The following is a 15,582-nucleotide window of genomic DNA, read 5'->3' on the forward strand; positions in this document are numbered from 1 at the left end:
ACTTAAATTCTGGGTTGGTATTTCCACAATACATACAATCAGAGTGGAGATCCAAAGCTGACTTACATGTTATTAATGTCTGAAATCCCTGGCTGAGTATTTGTGAAATGATGGACATTACCTGTAGCATGCCACGAGTCAGGCTGACCCAGCTAGGAGCCAGGAGCGTTCACTGCACCACGAGCATGTTAAGCTCTTGACTTGGGCACTACTAGGACACCGTGCAGATTCCTGACTAGAGCAGCCAGTTCACGACTCCTCCATCCTACACAAAGGACAGCCTGAAATTACAAAGTTTGTACATGCTTTCATGAAATCATAGAATTGTCCATCTTGAAAGGGACCTGTGGATATCCTAGTTGGGCATTTACACACATGGATAAGACCCCCCTGATCCTTCTCTGCTCTGGGCTGAACAGTCCCAGCTCTCTCAGCCTCTCCTTGTCTGTCAGATGTTCACATCCCTTTATCGCCTTCCTGGCCCTTTGCTGGACATGCTCTGGTATGTCCCTGTCCCTCTTCTACTGGGGAGCCCAGCACCGGACCCAGCACTCCAGATGTGCCTCACCAGTGCTGAGCAACAGGGCAGGATCACCTCCCTCGACCTGCTGGCAATGCTTTTCCTAACACAGCCCAGCTTGGTTGTCTTTGCCACAAGGGCTCGTTGCTGGCTCCGTGGCCGGTTTGTTGTCCATCAGGAGCCCCCAGTTCTTTCTTGCAGAGCTGCTTGCCAGCCAGTTTGCCCCCGACGTGGACTGGCGAATGGGGTTATGGCTCCCCAGGGACAGGGCTTTGCATTTCCTGTGCTCAACTCCATGGAGTTCCTGTCAGCCTGTGCCATCCAGCTTTGCCACGTAATCTGGGGCTAGCTCAAATAGCGCTGATAGCATTCCGTATCGTGCCATCTATGCTTAAAACTGCTACTCTTGAAGCAAGTTGGAATTTTTCTGTATCATTGGGATCTTTGTAACGGCAGGTTTTGTGGGGGAGAGTGCAGGATAAGATGTGTCATCGTTCAAAGCTGGTTGCAAGAAAAACGATGGGAGAGAAAAAAAAAGGGAGTAACACGCAAAAACAAGGCTGGGAAATCTCCCCCACAATCCACTTCTGAGCTCCCATAATGCGGGAACTGACTTGTCTTTCTGACCAAATTTTGAGCATTGATTTGCCAGGAAAATAGGAATGTTTAATAGAATATTTGCATATTTGTTTGCAAAAAAATACTCTTAGAACTGATTTTTAAATAATATGCACCATAGGTGTCCAATTATTTTGTCTTATGTTAATTCAGTCAAGAGGCTTTGGACTAATCTTATTTCTCATCTTTTAAAGGATCTTTTCTTAATATAGTGGGAGGATGCTTCACTGGTTTTGGCGCTATTACACAATTGTAAACATGCTATCATCCAGCTTCCTGCTATTGTGAATGTTTGGATCGAGATAAAATAATTTGTTTTAAAGGAAGTTTTTTAAATGCACAATACATTTTTTTTTCTTTTTTTCATCTGCATTTGGCTTAATTTACAGTTTAGTCTTAGTGCCAGTGCATTATATATAAAATGAAAAGTATAATTGTTACTTTCCAAATGATGGACTTTTTAAATTCATTCTTGATGGTGCATGGCAGTCATGAACATCAAGTAAAGCCTCACATAGATATAGGTTAGATGCTCATAAATAAATTACATTTACATAGCTACACTTCACATGTAGGCAAGCTGGAAAACCCACTGGAAGAACTTTAGCTACAGACATTCAGGATGTTGCAATTGTGCACTCGCAATAAAGGCCAAATATATGTCAGGACAGGGTTACTACTGCGTTCTTTGGAACCCTGCATGAGACGAGATTCATGCTGAAGCACTTTTAAGCATGTTTCCTACCTTTTCATGAGCGCACTGTTCCTATTTTCCATAAGCTAAACATGAAAGTTGTTCTTTTTTCAGTAAGCCTTCAAAATAAAACTCGATAAGAAACTTTGTGATCTGTGGTGTGTCCTTTCACAGAGACACCAGCAAATGAGGGGTGGCGGAGAGGGGGAGAAAGAGGTTCGTTCCTATAGACAGGGGGTTTATATGATCATGCTGTGTCCCTGTGTCCCTAAAAACTTTTGAGCCTGTTGGATGGTGGAGGGAAATTTATTTCTATTGGTAGTGTGGAAATAAGCATGGGACACAAATCCATGGAAAAAACCCTAGCTCTAGATGCTGCTTGGGTATTTTTTAATTATAAGTTTTTTAAATTAAAAAAGAATATAAAAAACATAGCTGTGCTACACTGAAGAAAACCACATTTCTAGCCCAATGAATTCCAGAAAAGGGTTAGTATAAAAATGACCTCATTGGACAATTATCTTTGCAAATATTTTCAAAACTCCTTGTTAAGAAAAAAAACCTAATCCTAATGCTGAGACACACTTTGTCACTGAAGTAGCAAACCCAAAGAAGCGCCACTATCCTATGCCACTGTGTTTATTTGGTGGAGGGGGCTGTCTTGCTCTCTCACGGGTTCCAAATAGCCTGTGAGGTTCAGTAGGTCTTTGCATGTGTAAGGCTATTGTCACCACTCTATGCGCACAGTCTGGGCTTGCAAAGCGTCATAAAAGCTCCAAGTCTTCCCTCCTCTAAAGCTGAGGTCGTCCGGCTTCAGTAAAGAGCCACGGGGCAAGTTTTGGCATGAAGAAAATATGGAAGGCAGAAAATGCAAGAGTTCGGTTATCTGGCACAATGCTGTCCTCTGGAAAGGTGAGTACACGCTTTTGTTCATGTGAGTTGGGTGGGAGGGTGGAAGTCTGACACGTCTGTGTTAGTAGAAGCTTGTGGTTTAGAAATATTAGCAGAGCTTGTTCTAGTTGTAAGAGGATATTTTACTAGTACGGAGAAAGCAACATGGAAGAGCCCATAGCACTGTTGACAGGCTATGAGTTTTGCTGGAATACTATACACAAATGTTTTCGCCCAATTAGGGTATTTCACTGCCATGGCTTGGTAAAGAATGTCATCATCTTAGGCACAATCTTAACAAAAAAACCAAGATGACGGGTTGGTTTCGTTCAGAGAAATGCCGATGTCTGTTCACTATAGGTTGCTAACTTTCAATTGGTTTTCAGGTTGTTGGTTAAGATTAATTTGATTCCCAAGAACTACTTCCAGTAGAGGATATTCTGCTTCTTGTGGGCTTAGGAAACCTTGGAAGAGGAGGCATGGGAAATGTCGTCGCTGGGGAGAGTGCCAGCAGCAGGACAGGGTGTTGCCTGTGCTACAGCACAATTTCTCATGTGGCGAGAGGAAGCAGAACCTGGGATTGAGCAGGACGGGAAGGGAGGGATCGCAGCGGGGTCATTAATGTGGCCATGTAATTGCAAACGACAAGAAGGCTGTGCTTGGTTCGTTCGTTTGTTGTCCTTTATTTCGTTACCAGTTGGCAGTACCAACCGAAACAAAAACTGCCCTGCAGAGAGGATGCAGCATGTCCTGCACACCCCAGGGGCAGAGGGTGTCTGGGGTTGGAAACGCTTTGCCTGCTGGGGACACATGGGACAGTACCTGCGTGACGAAGCACAAGGTGTGATGCAGCTGTGCATGAAAAGGCATGTTTTATACTAACATCTGGAAACCTTCCACAAGCAAGGAAAGTGTACTGGGAATGATGATTTTTTTCTGATGTAATTGCACTTGCACTAGGGCTTCATTTGATAAATTGTGTCAGTTAGGGATTTTATTTTTTAGTACTCTGATCCTCAATGCTAGCAGAGTTCTGGGCATCACATCACATCATATAGGCATCACATACGTGCAGATGTTTCTCCATCCAGCAACAATAATCATAGTGTCCTTTCAGATCCCACTAACAGTTTATTGATAGAGATTCCTGCCTTAAACTCCCTCCAGTATCTGAGACTCCAGCAGTGCACTGCATAATGCTCTAAGAGCAAGTACCAGATGTGTATAAATATGGAGTGAAAATATTTTTTTTATTAATAACACGTGCATAGAGAGAGAGGCATTGAACTGTTAGAGGAGACAACATCTAACAAATGCCTCCCTGTTTAGACAGCAACGGGTTGAGGTTTGTCATGGTCCCAATGGATTTTACATCACTGTAGAAATAGAAATTGTTTTTATCCTTCGTATTTTGAGCTGAGTCTTTATGTAGGATACAACGATATTAGGGGCCAGGATCACCAACAAGGGGTACAACCAGTTTCATCCTGTCACACCCATAAACCATTTCCAGCTTCAAAGGCAAAGCTGATGCCAGTGCAATTGCAAGGCAGCGTTCCCAGGGGAGGTCATGCCAAGGAGTGGAAACAGCCTGGTTCAAACCACGGCCTCAGTGTCCCTGAAGCACTCCTGAAGTAGGACCGGCGCTTAAGTCCACCAGTTGCTCCAGGTGGGGCTCCAGAGAAGTCCTTCTTAAGGCCTGGGTCCTGTAGGGCAGCAGGTGGAGAAGAGCTGGCCCACAGGGAGCTGGGGCAGGTCCCTCACCGCCTTGCTCCACTTAGGACCTGTGCTGGGGCTTTGAGAGGGCCAGCTGGGCTCCAGGTGACACTGAGGGTGGGGAGCTGGTGGCTCCTGCACAGTGCAAGGGATGTCCATGGAAAGCAAGAGCTGCCCAGGGGACCTTATGCCCTCCTGTCACTCACCCTGCTAAGTTCTGCCTGTTACAGGCAGGCAAATAGGGTGTGATTCAGGCAGACAATTTTATAATCTGTGAATTTTACAGCCTATGGGCTTTATTCAAGCAAAAACTCTGCCAATACTTGGTACTTGGGCTAATATCCAGAAGCTCCCGGCCTAGTGGTTTTAGTACATACATTTCTGTCACGCATCTCCAGAAGAACTGATTTTATTAGAATTATAACTTAGGTGGTAGAGGTCTGTGCTAATGTAGAAAGAAGCAGCTGGTCTTGGCAGACAATGAGGTACACTTAAATCAAGTTTCTCCATCACAAATATTTCATTTTTATGAAAACTAACAAAGTAGCCAGCTTCTACCATATCTGAGCAGTAAGAGTCAAAATAAAAAGGCTTGGTTTCATTTGCAATGAAATCATGACTTCTATTCCCACTGGCAATTACCATGAAACTATAGCAACACTTTTAAGTGAAAAAAATTAAGGTAGTCATAGAATCATAGAATGGTTTGGGTTGGAAGAGACCTCAAAGATCATCTAGTTCCAACCCCCCTGCCATGGGCAGGGACACCCTCCACTAGACCACGTTGCCCAAAGCCCCATCCAACCTGGCCTTGAACACTTCCAGGGATGGGGCCTCCACAACCTCTCTGGGCAACCTGTGCCAGTGCCTCATCACCCTCACAGTGAAGAATTTTTTCCTTGTATCTAACTTAAATCTTGCTTAAGATTGTTTAGCAGCTGGAAACAATGAGTCAGGACTGCCTGACTGGGCAACATTTTGCAGACTGACATCTGTCTATGACCTACATTTTAAAAGGCCGGTTGTTGACTCTTTAAAAGCATATGATGTTTCCTAAGCACTAATGCACAGGGCGTTATAAGAGCAAGACAGATTCTTTGCCTATCATTTGAATGATCTAGGGCCTGGCTCTAAAAGCATATTAAAGCAGCTGCTAGGGCAGCTACCCAGGAGGGTGTGCTTCCTTCTTGCTGACAGCTGGGAGGGTCTCCGCTGGCTGTGACCAAGTTTTCTGAGATGCTTTGCTCTCATTTTAAATTCTTCTGCGCTCTTAAAGCCAGTTGTGAGGGAAAAGCAACAGACCTATCTGTAGTTTAGGGTTTTAGCTTGCTTTTCCAAGCTGGCAGATGCACCTGGTTGTCTGTGGTTCAACTGTAGACTACGTGCAGCCCTAGACTCCAAACTTTCTACAGCATCTGGTATCATCTGATTAGAAGTAGTATTTTAAACATGCTTAGAAGCAGGGTACAGTTCCTGTCACATTTTTACTAGAATCATATTAAGGAATATTTAAATCCCGTTATAGTTTACAACTCAAACATTTCACTTGGCATTTATGTACCTTATTTTGCCTCAGAAATCTCATTTGTTCTGTATTCACTTTACTGTAATCAGTTTAATTCTAGTTATGAACCAGAAAAATAGACTGTTCTCATTTTTAAATAAGTTAATGAATATAATAATAAAGTGTGTGATTCTTAAAAATACTGGTGAATTTTTACTGTATACCATATACTCATGGTTTTTTTCTTTAAAGCCAGGAGTTTGACAGCAATCTCACTAAAACTAGTTGCTTTACAAACAAATGATAAATATGTGCACATATTAGGAGTCCTTACAAAGACTTTGCTTTTTCTAACAAGGCATCACCATAAAAATCCAAAAGGAAATGTGCTGATTTGCAGCAGTGATCTGCCTTCTAAATGTGGACACATGATTGCAAACAGAGATTTTTAAGATCTGTGAAGTGGGACACTGTGAGTTTGAATCTTACCGGTTTAAAATCCAAAAGATCCCTGAGGACTGGAGAATTTCTTACATTAAACATAATTGTAATGCACAGCATTAAAAGTAGCATTTTACTTAGGACTTGGATGAATGTCTGTGAGAGATGGCCATGAAGATGTGTAACTTCATCCCACTCTACGTCTGTGTATTCATTTTTATATATAGGTCTACAGTTCTTGCCACATCGTAGAGAAGATGTAGCAACTACCTCCAACTTGTTGCGTACCTGAAATATCAGAAATAACCGAGCGATAGTCCCTGGAGTGACTGAAGGACCCTGCAGGATCCCTAACGCCCAGGCTGCAAGTGCTCATTTTGTGAGGAAGTGGCGCTGACCACCCCGCCAAGACGTCCTTTCTCCCTCAGTCACCTGCCATCTGCAGCCGAGACGGACGCCATCTCTCCTTCCCTTGCTGCGTCGTTCAACTCTGACTCACTTCAGCTGCAAAACCGAGTTTGGGAGGGCGAGAACCGCCGCCGGGCACGGGGCGGCTCCTCCAGCATCTGCCGGCGGCCAGACCCAGCCGCTAACTCGCCGCTACCTCAGGGAACCCCGCCCACAAGCCACCACCCTCGCGCCAGTTACCAGGACGTACGAAAAGGAGTCGGCTCCTATTGGCTAGAGTGGAGAAAGAAGCGCGTTTACTGGCTGAGCGGCTGGCGTGGATAGCTTTTCCTTCCGGGTTCTGAGGCGCGCCCAGCCGGTCTGTGCTTCGGGGGAGTGGCCGCCGCTCCTTGCCGGTGGGTGGGGTAGGGGAGTGGCAGCCGGCCCGGAAGTGACGGCAAGGGGCTGGGGGTGGGTGGGTGTGACGCAGTTTTCCCGCGGTTTAGAGCGGTGGGGTAGGGGGCAGGGGAGCGGTAGTCTGTCGTTACTGTCGCCCGCGGCGGGCTGTTGAACGGCGGAGCCCAACGGCCGCCCGCGCGCGGGCCGCCATGCCGCCCAAGCTCCCCCGCAGGGCGGGCGCCGCCAGGAGCCAGCGCGCCAGCCCCGACAGCGGCTCCGCGCCGCCCGCCGCCCCCCGGTAAGCGCCGCCCGGGCCGGGACCGTACTGCGCGGGCCGGGAGTCTGCCGCTGCGGGGCGGGCCTGGGGCACTGCTGGGGCTCTCCGCGCTCGGGGGTGCGGGCTGTGCCTCTCGGCGGGCTCTTCTGGCGGGTGGGGCGGTGTCACCCCGGGACGCCCTTCAGCGACCGGTGTTCCCGGTATGCAGCCGGTGTGCTGCACGGAGTCCCCGCTAGCGAGGTCTTCTGCTTTTCCTAGGCTCGAAATCGGCGAAGCGGACTTCGTCGTGCTCTGTGATGCGCTGAAAGTATCGGACAGCGTGAGGGAGAAAGCGTGGAAGACGTACGAGAGCTTGTCGGCTGTGGATGGAGCTGTAGTGAGTAGCAGCTGCTTGTAACTCATCCCTCTGTTGTGGTGTCTGTCCTATTGAAGTATTAAACTGTAACTTTGCTGGATTGGGGCCAAGTGTCTTGCAACCAAGGCTTGTGCATTATGACTTTGTTTTTTCCCCAAGCGCAGCTAGACTGGAGTTGGATGTTGCCATGTGCCTGTTTATATACACTGGCATCTATATATCTCCATTTTTTCTTGATGTTTTCCAATAAAGATATGGACTTGAGATTTCTTCTAGATTGCTAATAAATGACAGTAGAAAACAACACCATGTGATCAGCTAATTCCTCAAACTCTAAGTTATGTCAAATGTGAGTCAGCTTTATATGGGTCATCTCGTCCTGTGTTTCTGTATTTCTTCCTACTGTGGCCTTCTTTATGAGGTTGCAGAAAGGATATGGAGAAGACTATTGCAGAGAAAGGGATGCTTGTAGGTTAAACATTTTTCCACTGTATAATGTTAATCTGTATGTACTTATTATTTCCATTCAAAGTTAGTCATTGGGCATGTGTAAACAGATTAAAATACTATACCCTTTCCTGATTTTTTTTTTCTTCTCAATGTACTACTGCTGTCTCAACAAGTTGACTTGGAGAAGTGCTACAATACCATTAAATCATGGCCAAAGCTTTGTTACACAGACTTGAATTAGATTAAAAATACCTGCCTGGGGTATTTTATTTGCACTGTGTGGGCTACCATCTGAATGTTTGTTTCGACTTCTGCTTATTCTTCTACAACTGGAGCTGACCTGCCACAGCTCTGCTGTCACTGATAATACCTCATTGTCTGTGGCTTTTAAACCACAGCATGGGTTTACCAGCTCTTGATGCATTTGGTTTCACAACACAGTACAGTAACAGTGTGGGAGAGTCTGTGTACAGCTCTTTGAGTATCAGATACAATTTCTGGCTGTGGATGTTTCCAGGGACGATGTATATCTATCTCTATGAACTGAAACAGGAGTAGTCAGTTCTAGTGAGTGAAAAAAACAAGGCAGGTTTCAGTATAACTCTGCAAGTTTCACTTACAAGTGAAACTCTTTTCACTGATCATTACCTAGCAGTTGCCAGATAAGACACAGGGCATTTCCTTTCAGCATCTAAGGATGACCTCCTTTACCCCTTCAGAACAGGGCAATGACTAGATCTTCATTATGACATATAGCTAATATTTATTGTCTTGCAATTATAGTGTAATTGAGGCCTATCCTAAGAGCCTTTCAATGTATAGGAAAGTCTATGTTATACTGTGGTTCAATCCAAGGCCTTTTTCCTCAGACTTTCTGAGGTATGAGCAAGGTGTTGAAATGAGGAAGCTGGCAAGCATGTTACCTCCATGGGGACCTGGTAGGCACTGGAGTTGCTTCTTCTAGCTGAGACCAGTGCAGGCTTCATTTGAAGTGTGAAGACAAGCAAATTAGCAGCCTGGCTAATTGTTGCCTCTCAAGTCAAGCTGTTACCATGGGGAGCAGGGCTTCTCAGGGTGACCCTTTGGTTCAGGTTGCAGGGACTCAGGGAGAGGGTGTATTTAGATGCCCATTCCTTTTTCACCTGTGGAAAAGGTAATGTGTTGGGAGGGGCTGTCACAGGGTTTGTCCTGCAAGCATCAGCTGTGTATATTTTAATCAATGTGGTTCAGTGCTAACCTGTTCAGTTCTGAACTTGAGCAGAAGCTGCTTATCTAGGAGTTTTCTGTTCTCAAGCAAAAAGGGAAATAGCAGGACACCAGCTGAGACAAATATCTACTAAAACACTTCTGGGTTAACCCTGTAGTTGGTGTGACTTGAGGAAGCTTAAATCATTAGATGACTGATGGAAATAGAAGTAGCATCTAATGATCCCACTCTCAAGGCATTTACAGAGTATAAAGACCTGAAACCTTACTTTCCCTGGCACACTGGCATTGTTCTTTGTGGTTGATCTCAGAGTTGTGCCTGCCAAGCCTCTGAGGATGTGGAAGGGACTTATAGCGCTAATTAAGAAGCAGTGTGGCCCACACATAAGGCACTGTGGTAACAGACAGAGATTCAGGGTGTGAATGTGGGGAACCTGCTCTGTCCTTGCTCAATGAATATTTAGTTACTTAAAAGTGACTTATTAGTACTGTCCTTTTTGGATCACTTAGGGTACATGTAATCATGTGCAAAGAGACTCTGCAAAGAAAGTATATGCAGCTTAAAAGTACAAAGCAATTATTTTTTGGCAGAAGCACACAAAAGATTGCCAGGATGTAGTGACCTGTCAGCCTAGGTGTGCCTGCACTCCCAGTGAGATGCCTAAAGTGTCTTTGCTGGTCAGGCAAGCATCAGTCAGGAGGAGAAGGGTTGGTATCTGCTGCTCCCTGGAATGAGTCCTCTGCACCAACACTTGCTGAAGCCGCTGGCACCACTACAACTGGCTGACTTGCTGCTTTTTTCCTTTAGTATGTCACACCTTTCCACATTTTTTTTTTTTAATCTTTGAGCTACTTCTCTCTGAAATTTCACCTTATCTTGCGTAGCTCTGTACTGTAGCTTTTCTTACAGTGCTTTCAACTTATCTGTTTCTGCAGCAGTCTGAGTCAAGGATATACAGCTGTGCCCTGTCACAGCTGGGCCTTAAAATCCTTGAAACTGCTGAAACCCTCTGAGAGGTGTGGAGGAGGAAGGTAACGGGAGAGAGATGGTTATGTGACCTTTCTGGAAAATGAGGCTAACTTGTAGTTGGAAAAACTAGACATGCAGAGAGAGGCTGTTCCAAGTACTACAACTATCTGTTAAATGAGGTGGTAAAGTTTTTCTGTGACAGCCAGAATTTAATTACAGTCTTCCACAATAAAATCATAACTTGAAATCTCTGAGACAAAACCCCAAACACTGGTTCCAGAAATGTTGTACTGAATCAGTGCTGTTGGTATATGGTGTGAAGGAAGATACCTGATGCATGACCAGAAAGATATTTTATTTTAAAATGCTTTTTATATCCCGTGAACTCCCACACAACTTTATTGTAAACACTGAAGTGTATAGATAAATAAGGTCTTTTGCAGTACTGTCATACAAAGACTTTAGTTCTTTCTATCATTTCTATTGTTTACTAAACCACGTTACCTAGATAAAGAAAATATTTGGTTTAGAGTTGTATTTTTTACTGTCTTAATTTCAAAAGTCTCATACATCGAGAGTTGCTGACTTAGAAAACTGGCTCTGATGCTTGCTTCTCTTGTACTTTTTTTTTAACTACCCAAAAATCTGTATTATGAATCAATAGTGCCTGTAAACTCCAGATGGAGTAAATAGACTTAGTGGAATTACTAACGTACTTTGAGCAGCATGTGATTGTTGGTGTAAGAATGACTAGGAGAGATCCTGGAAGCCATACTAATACTGCTAGGAAAAAGTTCAGGGCATTTATGTTCTGCTATTGTTTGTTTTGGTAAAGAACAACAAAATGAGAATCTGAAGTAGAATATTGGGTGACATAAGCAGGAAAAAGAAACTTGAGTGAGTCGTTGCTTAATATATTGGAAAGAACCAATGTGAGGAACAGATGATACGGTGACTAAATTGGAACCAAACTGCTGCAACGAAAATTAAAATGGTTTAGGAAATTGATAGAAAATAGAGTCTGCCAAGGACCTTGTGGCATAGGATCTGTCTGCTTCAACTTCAGCAGCCCAACTTGCTGTAGTATGTGGTGCGTGGGTAGGAGCTTCATTTTTTGTTTGCTGTTCACAGCACTGTTTGGGAAATGTGGCCCACAGTTCTCCTGCTGCTGCTCAGCTGTTCAGACTCATGAATTCCTGAGTCATTTTTATCAAGTGTCTGTCTAACCGCTTTTAAAAACTGATGATGAAAGATCTGCAATCTGCATAGTTAGTCCTTTCTAGTTTAACTTTGCCCATGAATTTTTTCCCCCAAGTACTGTTGTACTGTTGTACTTTCCCCCAAGTACCTGTTTGTGTTATAATTCAAGCCAGTGGTGATTATTCTGTACCCCATGGATATGAAAATGTATTATTGCTGCCTTATTTTATTTTTCCCCAGAAAAAGTCTCTAGCATCTGAAGATGTTTCTGTCATCTTTCCTTGTTTCTAAGTGCTCATCTTATGTTCTGAAATTCTCTCCAACTGATTACTTACACTGGTATGCAGATGCTGCAGAGCACTTGATTCACACAAGAGTTGAACTATGTTCTTACTGAAGAAAACTTAGAAGATGAACTGTAGCTTAAGTGGAGGAATGAAATAACGAGTTCTTAAATATAGCAAGGTTGCTCTATATAGGCCAAAAAGTTAGTGATCAAATGTTCCCAATCCATAAAATTCCACATTTAAATTGAATCAGTTCCTTTTGGTTGTAGTTTCTTATGAAAAAGAAAACATTGTAGTTGGTAAACCACCTCATCCTCGTGTGAAAAGACATGCAGAGGCTTCTTGCATTTGGCAAAAGCATGAACCACGTATGAACTAGTAAAGTCTTTTCTGTCTAGAGCTTTGTCTCTTATTTATAGAACTGCAGCTAAACTGAACCTGAATCCACTAAAGCTTTGGATGGATGAGCAAAATTACAGGTATTTTAGGATCCTCTGCTATTAAAAACCAAAATGCTACTGAAAGTCCCGAAGCAATCTAGAATCATAGAATGGTTTGGGTTGGAAGGGGCCTTAAAGATCATCTAGTTCCAACCCCACCCTGCTGCGAGCAGGGACACCCTACACTAGACCACGTTGCCCAAAGCCTCATCCAGCCTGGTCTTAAACACTTCCAGGGATGGGGCCTCCACCACCTCTCTGGGCAACCTGTGCCAGTGCCTCGCCAGCCTCACAGTAAAGAATTTCTTTCTAACATCTAATCTAAATTGACCCTCCTTCAGCTTAAACCCATTACCCCTTGTCCTGTCACTACACTCCCTGATAAACAGTCCCTCACCATCTTTCCTGTAGGCCCCTTCCGATACTGGTAAGCCACAATTAGATCTGCCCAGAGCTGCCTTTTCTCCAGGCTGAACAATCCCAACTCTCTCAGCCTGTCCTCATAGGAGAGGTGCTCCAGCCCTCTGATCAGCTTCGTGGCCCTCCTCTGGACTTGCTCCAACAGCTCCATGTCTCTCCTGTACTGGGGCCCCCAGAGCTGGACGCAGTACTGCAGGTGGGGTCTCACGAGAGCGGAGCAGAGGGGCAGGATCACCTCCCTCGACCTGCTGGTCATGCCTCTTTTGATGCAGCCCAGGACACGGTTGGCTTTCTGGGCTGCAAGCGCACACTGCTGGCTCATGTTGAGCTTCTTATCCACCAACACCCCCAAGTCCTCAGGGCTGCTCTCAATCCATTACTCACCCAGCCTGTAGTTGTGCTTGGCATTGCCCTGACCCATGTGCAGGACCTTGTACTTGGCCCTTCATGCGGTTCGCACAGGCCCACCTCTCCAGCCTGTCAAGGTCCCTCTGGGTGGTATAAATCATCACCCATAAATCATCACCACAGCTCATTGCTGGTGGTATTTGGTATCTTGGTAGTAGGTGTATTGCATGTACGTGTTGTGCCCTTGCACTTTAAAAGTACAGCTAACTGACAAACAGTTTCTTTTTTTTGTTCATCTTCTGCCCACCCTGGGCAAAGACTGATGTCCCCTCTAGTCTTGCTACATGCAAGAAAAGTGTGATGGGAAGTCTTCATATCAGAAGAACTATTTTCATTGGTTCAATACTTTCCACTGACTTCTGTTACTTTTAGGTAATATTATACTTGAATTTGATTTTATTTGTTGAGAATTAATAGTAATCTTCCATTCCAGACAATGTTCAATGGTAAATTTAAACCCGTTATTGCTGAAAAATGGAAAATCTAACTGTCTTTACACAGAACTTCTTGTATTTAGACAGTGGGTACCGTATTCACTTCAGAATTTTTTTGAGGAAATTTTTCCTACAAGTTTTAACTCTGATCAGTTTTCTGTTGTGATTGCTTCTTGATTCTTTTTCACTGCCATCTTTTGTTCCCCTCCCTCTCCCCACCCCCCCGCCCCCATAATCACAATCATGTTGTGAATGTTTCTTGTAACATCTAGCTAGTTCTCTATATTGATTAGGATGTAGTAGCTGAGGTTTTAGTAAGCCAACAAGTTCCACATCTTCCCCTTCAAAAAAATTAGGGTTTTGGCATTTACAGTGTGACATCCTGTATCCCATTTGATTCAAATACCCATCTGTGTTTGCGTATTTCTCATGTACATTTCTCCTGACCTTCTTTTACTCAACATCATTTGAAGTTTCTATTCCTGGATCACTTTTGTAGGCTGTCATCAAAACTGTTACTGGTGTTGGCAGAATAATAAATGTCTCTAACTGCAAACTAGAACTGAGACTTCCTGTGACCATCATCTCCTTGTGACTGATTTAGCACTGGAGAACTTCTTGAGGTAGAGAGCAGAAGTTATTTCTGTTAGTGCCTTAACACCTTGCAACAACACCTGGAAAGAAGAGAGGCAAGAATCCCATTTCACGATAGTTCAGTTTGAGCATTTTAAGCCTATGACTCCTCCAGGTTGTTTTCACTAGATCTAGGCAAACTAATGATCTGCTAAAAATAGATTATATAGCAGTAATAGTAAGTCCAGAATGAGAAATAAATATTTTGAATGAGTTTGGAAGAGTTTTAAATCTTTTCCTACAGAAAACTATATTGAGTCAACAAAACTGACCTGCATTGCCCAAAGTTATACCATTGGTTCCCCAGAATCCTGAATTAAAAAAAAAAAAAAATCTATGTAGACTACTAGGTGCTAAATAATCTTTGAGTTAGTGCTTGGTAGGCTTTGATTCATGATGAGTTGAAATAAGGTCACTGGAAGTCATCGTATTGAAACTGAGTGACAGCCAAAGACAAATGTTGAACCGTTGTCCTGCCTGGTTTTGGTTGTGGTGCTGTATCAACAAAGATCTTGAGTCAGATTGTGGTCAAGAAGAAAACCATCAGAAATTAATTTCTGGCTGTGAATTTGTCTTGCATCCATTCCCATGCTCTCAAGTCCATCTGGGATGAATCGTCTGGCTTTGGCTGTAAACAAACTGTTAATTTTGGGGATTGGCTCCCCTGGAGTTATGATGCTGGCAAAATAGTTGGAGTGATGCTTCTGCATTTTTGTTCTGCAGTCAGCTTTAACTCATTTGTACAGGAAAGAACTTGAAAAATGTCCGTGAGCTTTGGGAGGGAAGGGGTATGAAGAGGAGAATCTCAGGAGTCTGACTTGCCAGGACTCCTTATTTCATCTCCCCTTCTCCTACCCCATGATCTTTATATTTTATGTATTAAAATCACTAAAATCTTCATGCATGGGTTATGGGCAGATAGTCTTATTTTCTGAGGAAACTGCAGTCTACCTGCATCTTTGGGCGTTTTAACCAGCAGTAGCTGGTGGGATAGTCCCAGTTCTTTCATGTTTTCCTTTCCTTCCTCTCTCAATTGATGTTGAGAGATGGGTATGCTCAGGTGCTGCTCACCTTTCTTTGCTACTAGAAAAAAAATCATAATCAATTCATTTATCCTGGGTTCTGTATACTTTTTTTTGTTAGGCCAGCAGTCATCTAACATCTGTCTGATTGAGGAGAAGGTGCCCAAAGTATCCTGTAACACCAGAAGTGGATATGGGGGTAGTCCTCATATTAGAGTTTGACTCGCTGTAATGGTTTGAATCTACTGTACCGACAGGCTGCCTCTGAAGCTGCCATCTTGTTTAATGGTAGAAATAAATGAGTTGTTAC

General features: G+C 43.9%; 1 protein-coding gene across 1 annotated transcript in view; it reads left to right on the forward strand.

Moving 5' to 3' along the window:
* Positions 1–7,193: 7,193 nt before the first annotated feature.
* Positions 7,194–15,582, forward strand: part of RB1 (RB transcriptional corepressor 1) — an 82,722-nt gene continuing 74,333 nt past the window's right edge. Inside the window, exons 1-2 of the mRNA XM_075741840.1 lie at positions 7,194–7,468; positions 7,706–7,823. Of these exons, the coding sequence (XP_075597955.1) occupies positions 7,380–7,468; positions 7,706–7,823 (207 nt within the window). The 5' untranslated portion in view covers positions 7,194–7,379. The remainder of the gene's footprint in view (positions 7,469–7,705; positions 7,824–15,582) is intronic.

The sequence above is a fragment of the Balearica regulorum genome, chromosome 1 (assembly GCF_011004875.1).
Source record: "Balearica regulorum gibbericeps isolate bBalReg1 chromosome 1, bBalReg1.pri, whole genome shotgun sequence".
NCBI lineage: Eukaryota > Metazoa > Chordata > Aves > Gruiformes > Gruidae > Balearica > Balearica regulorum.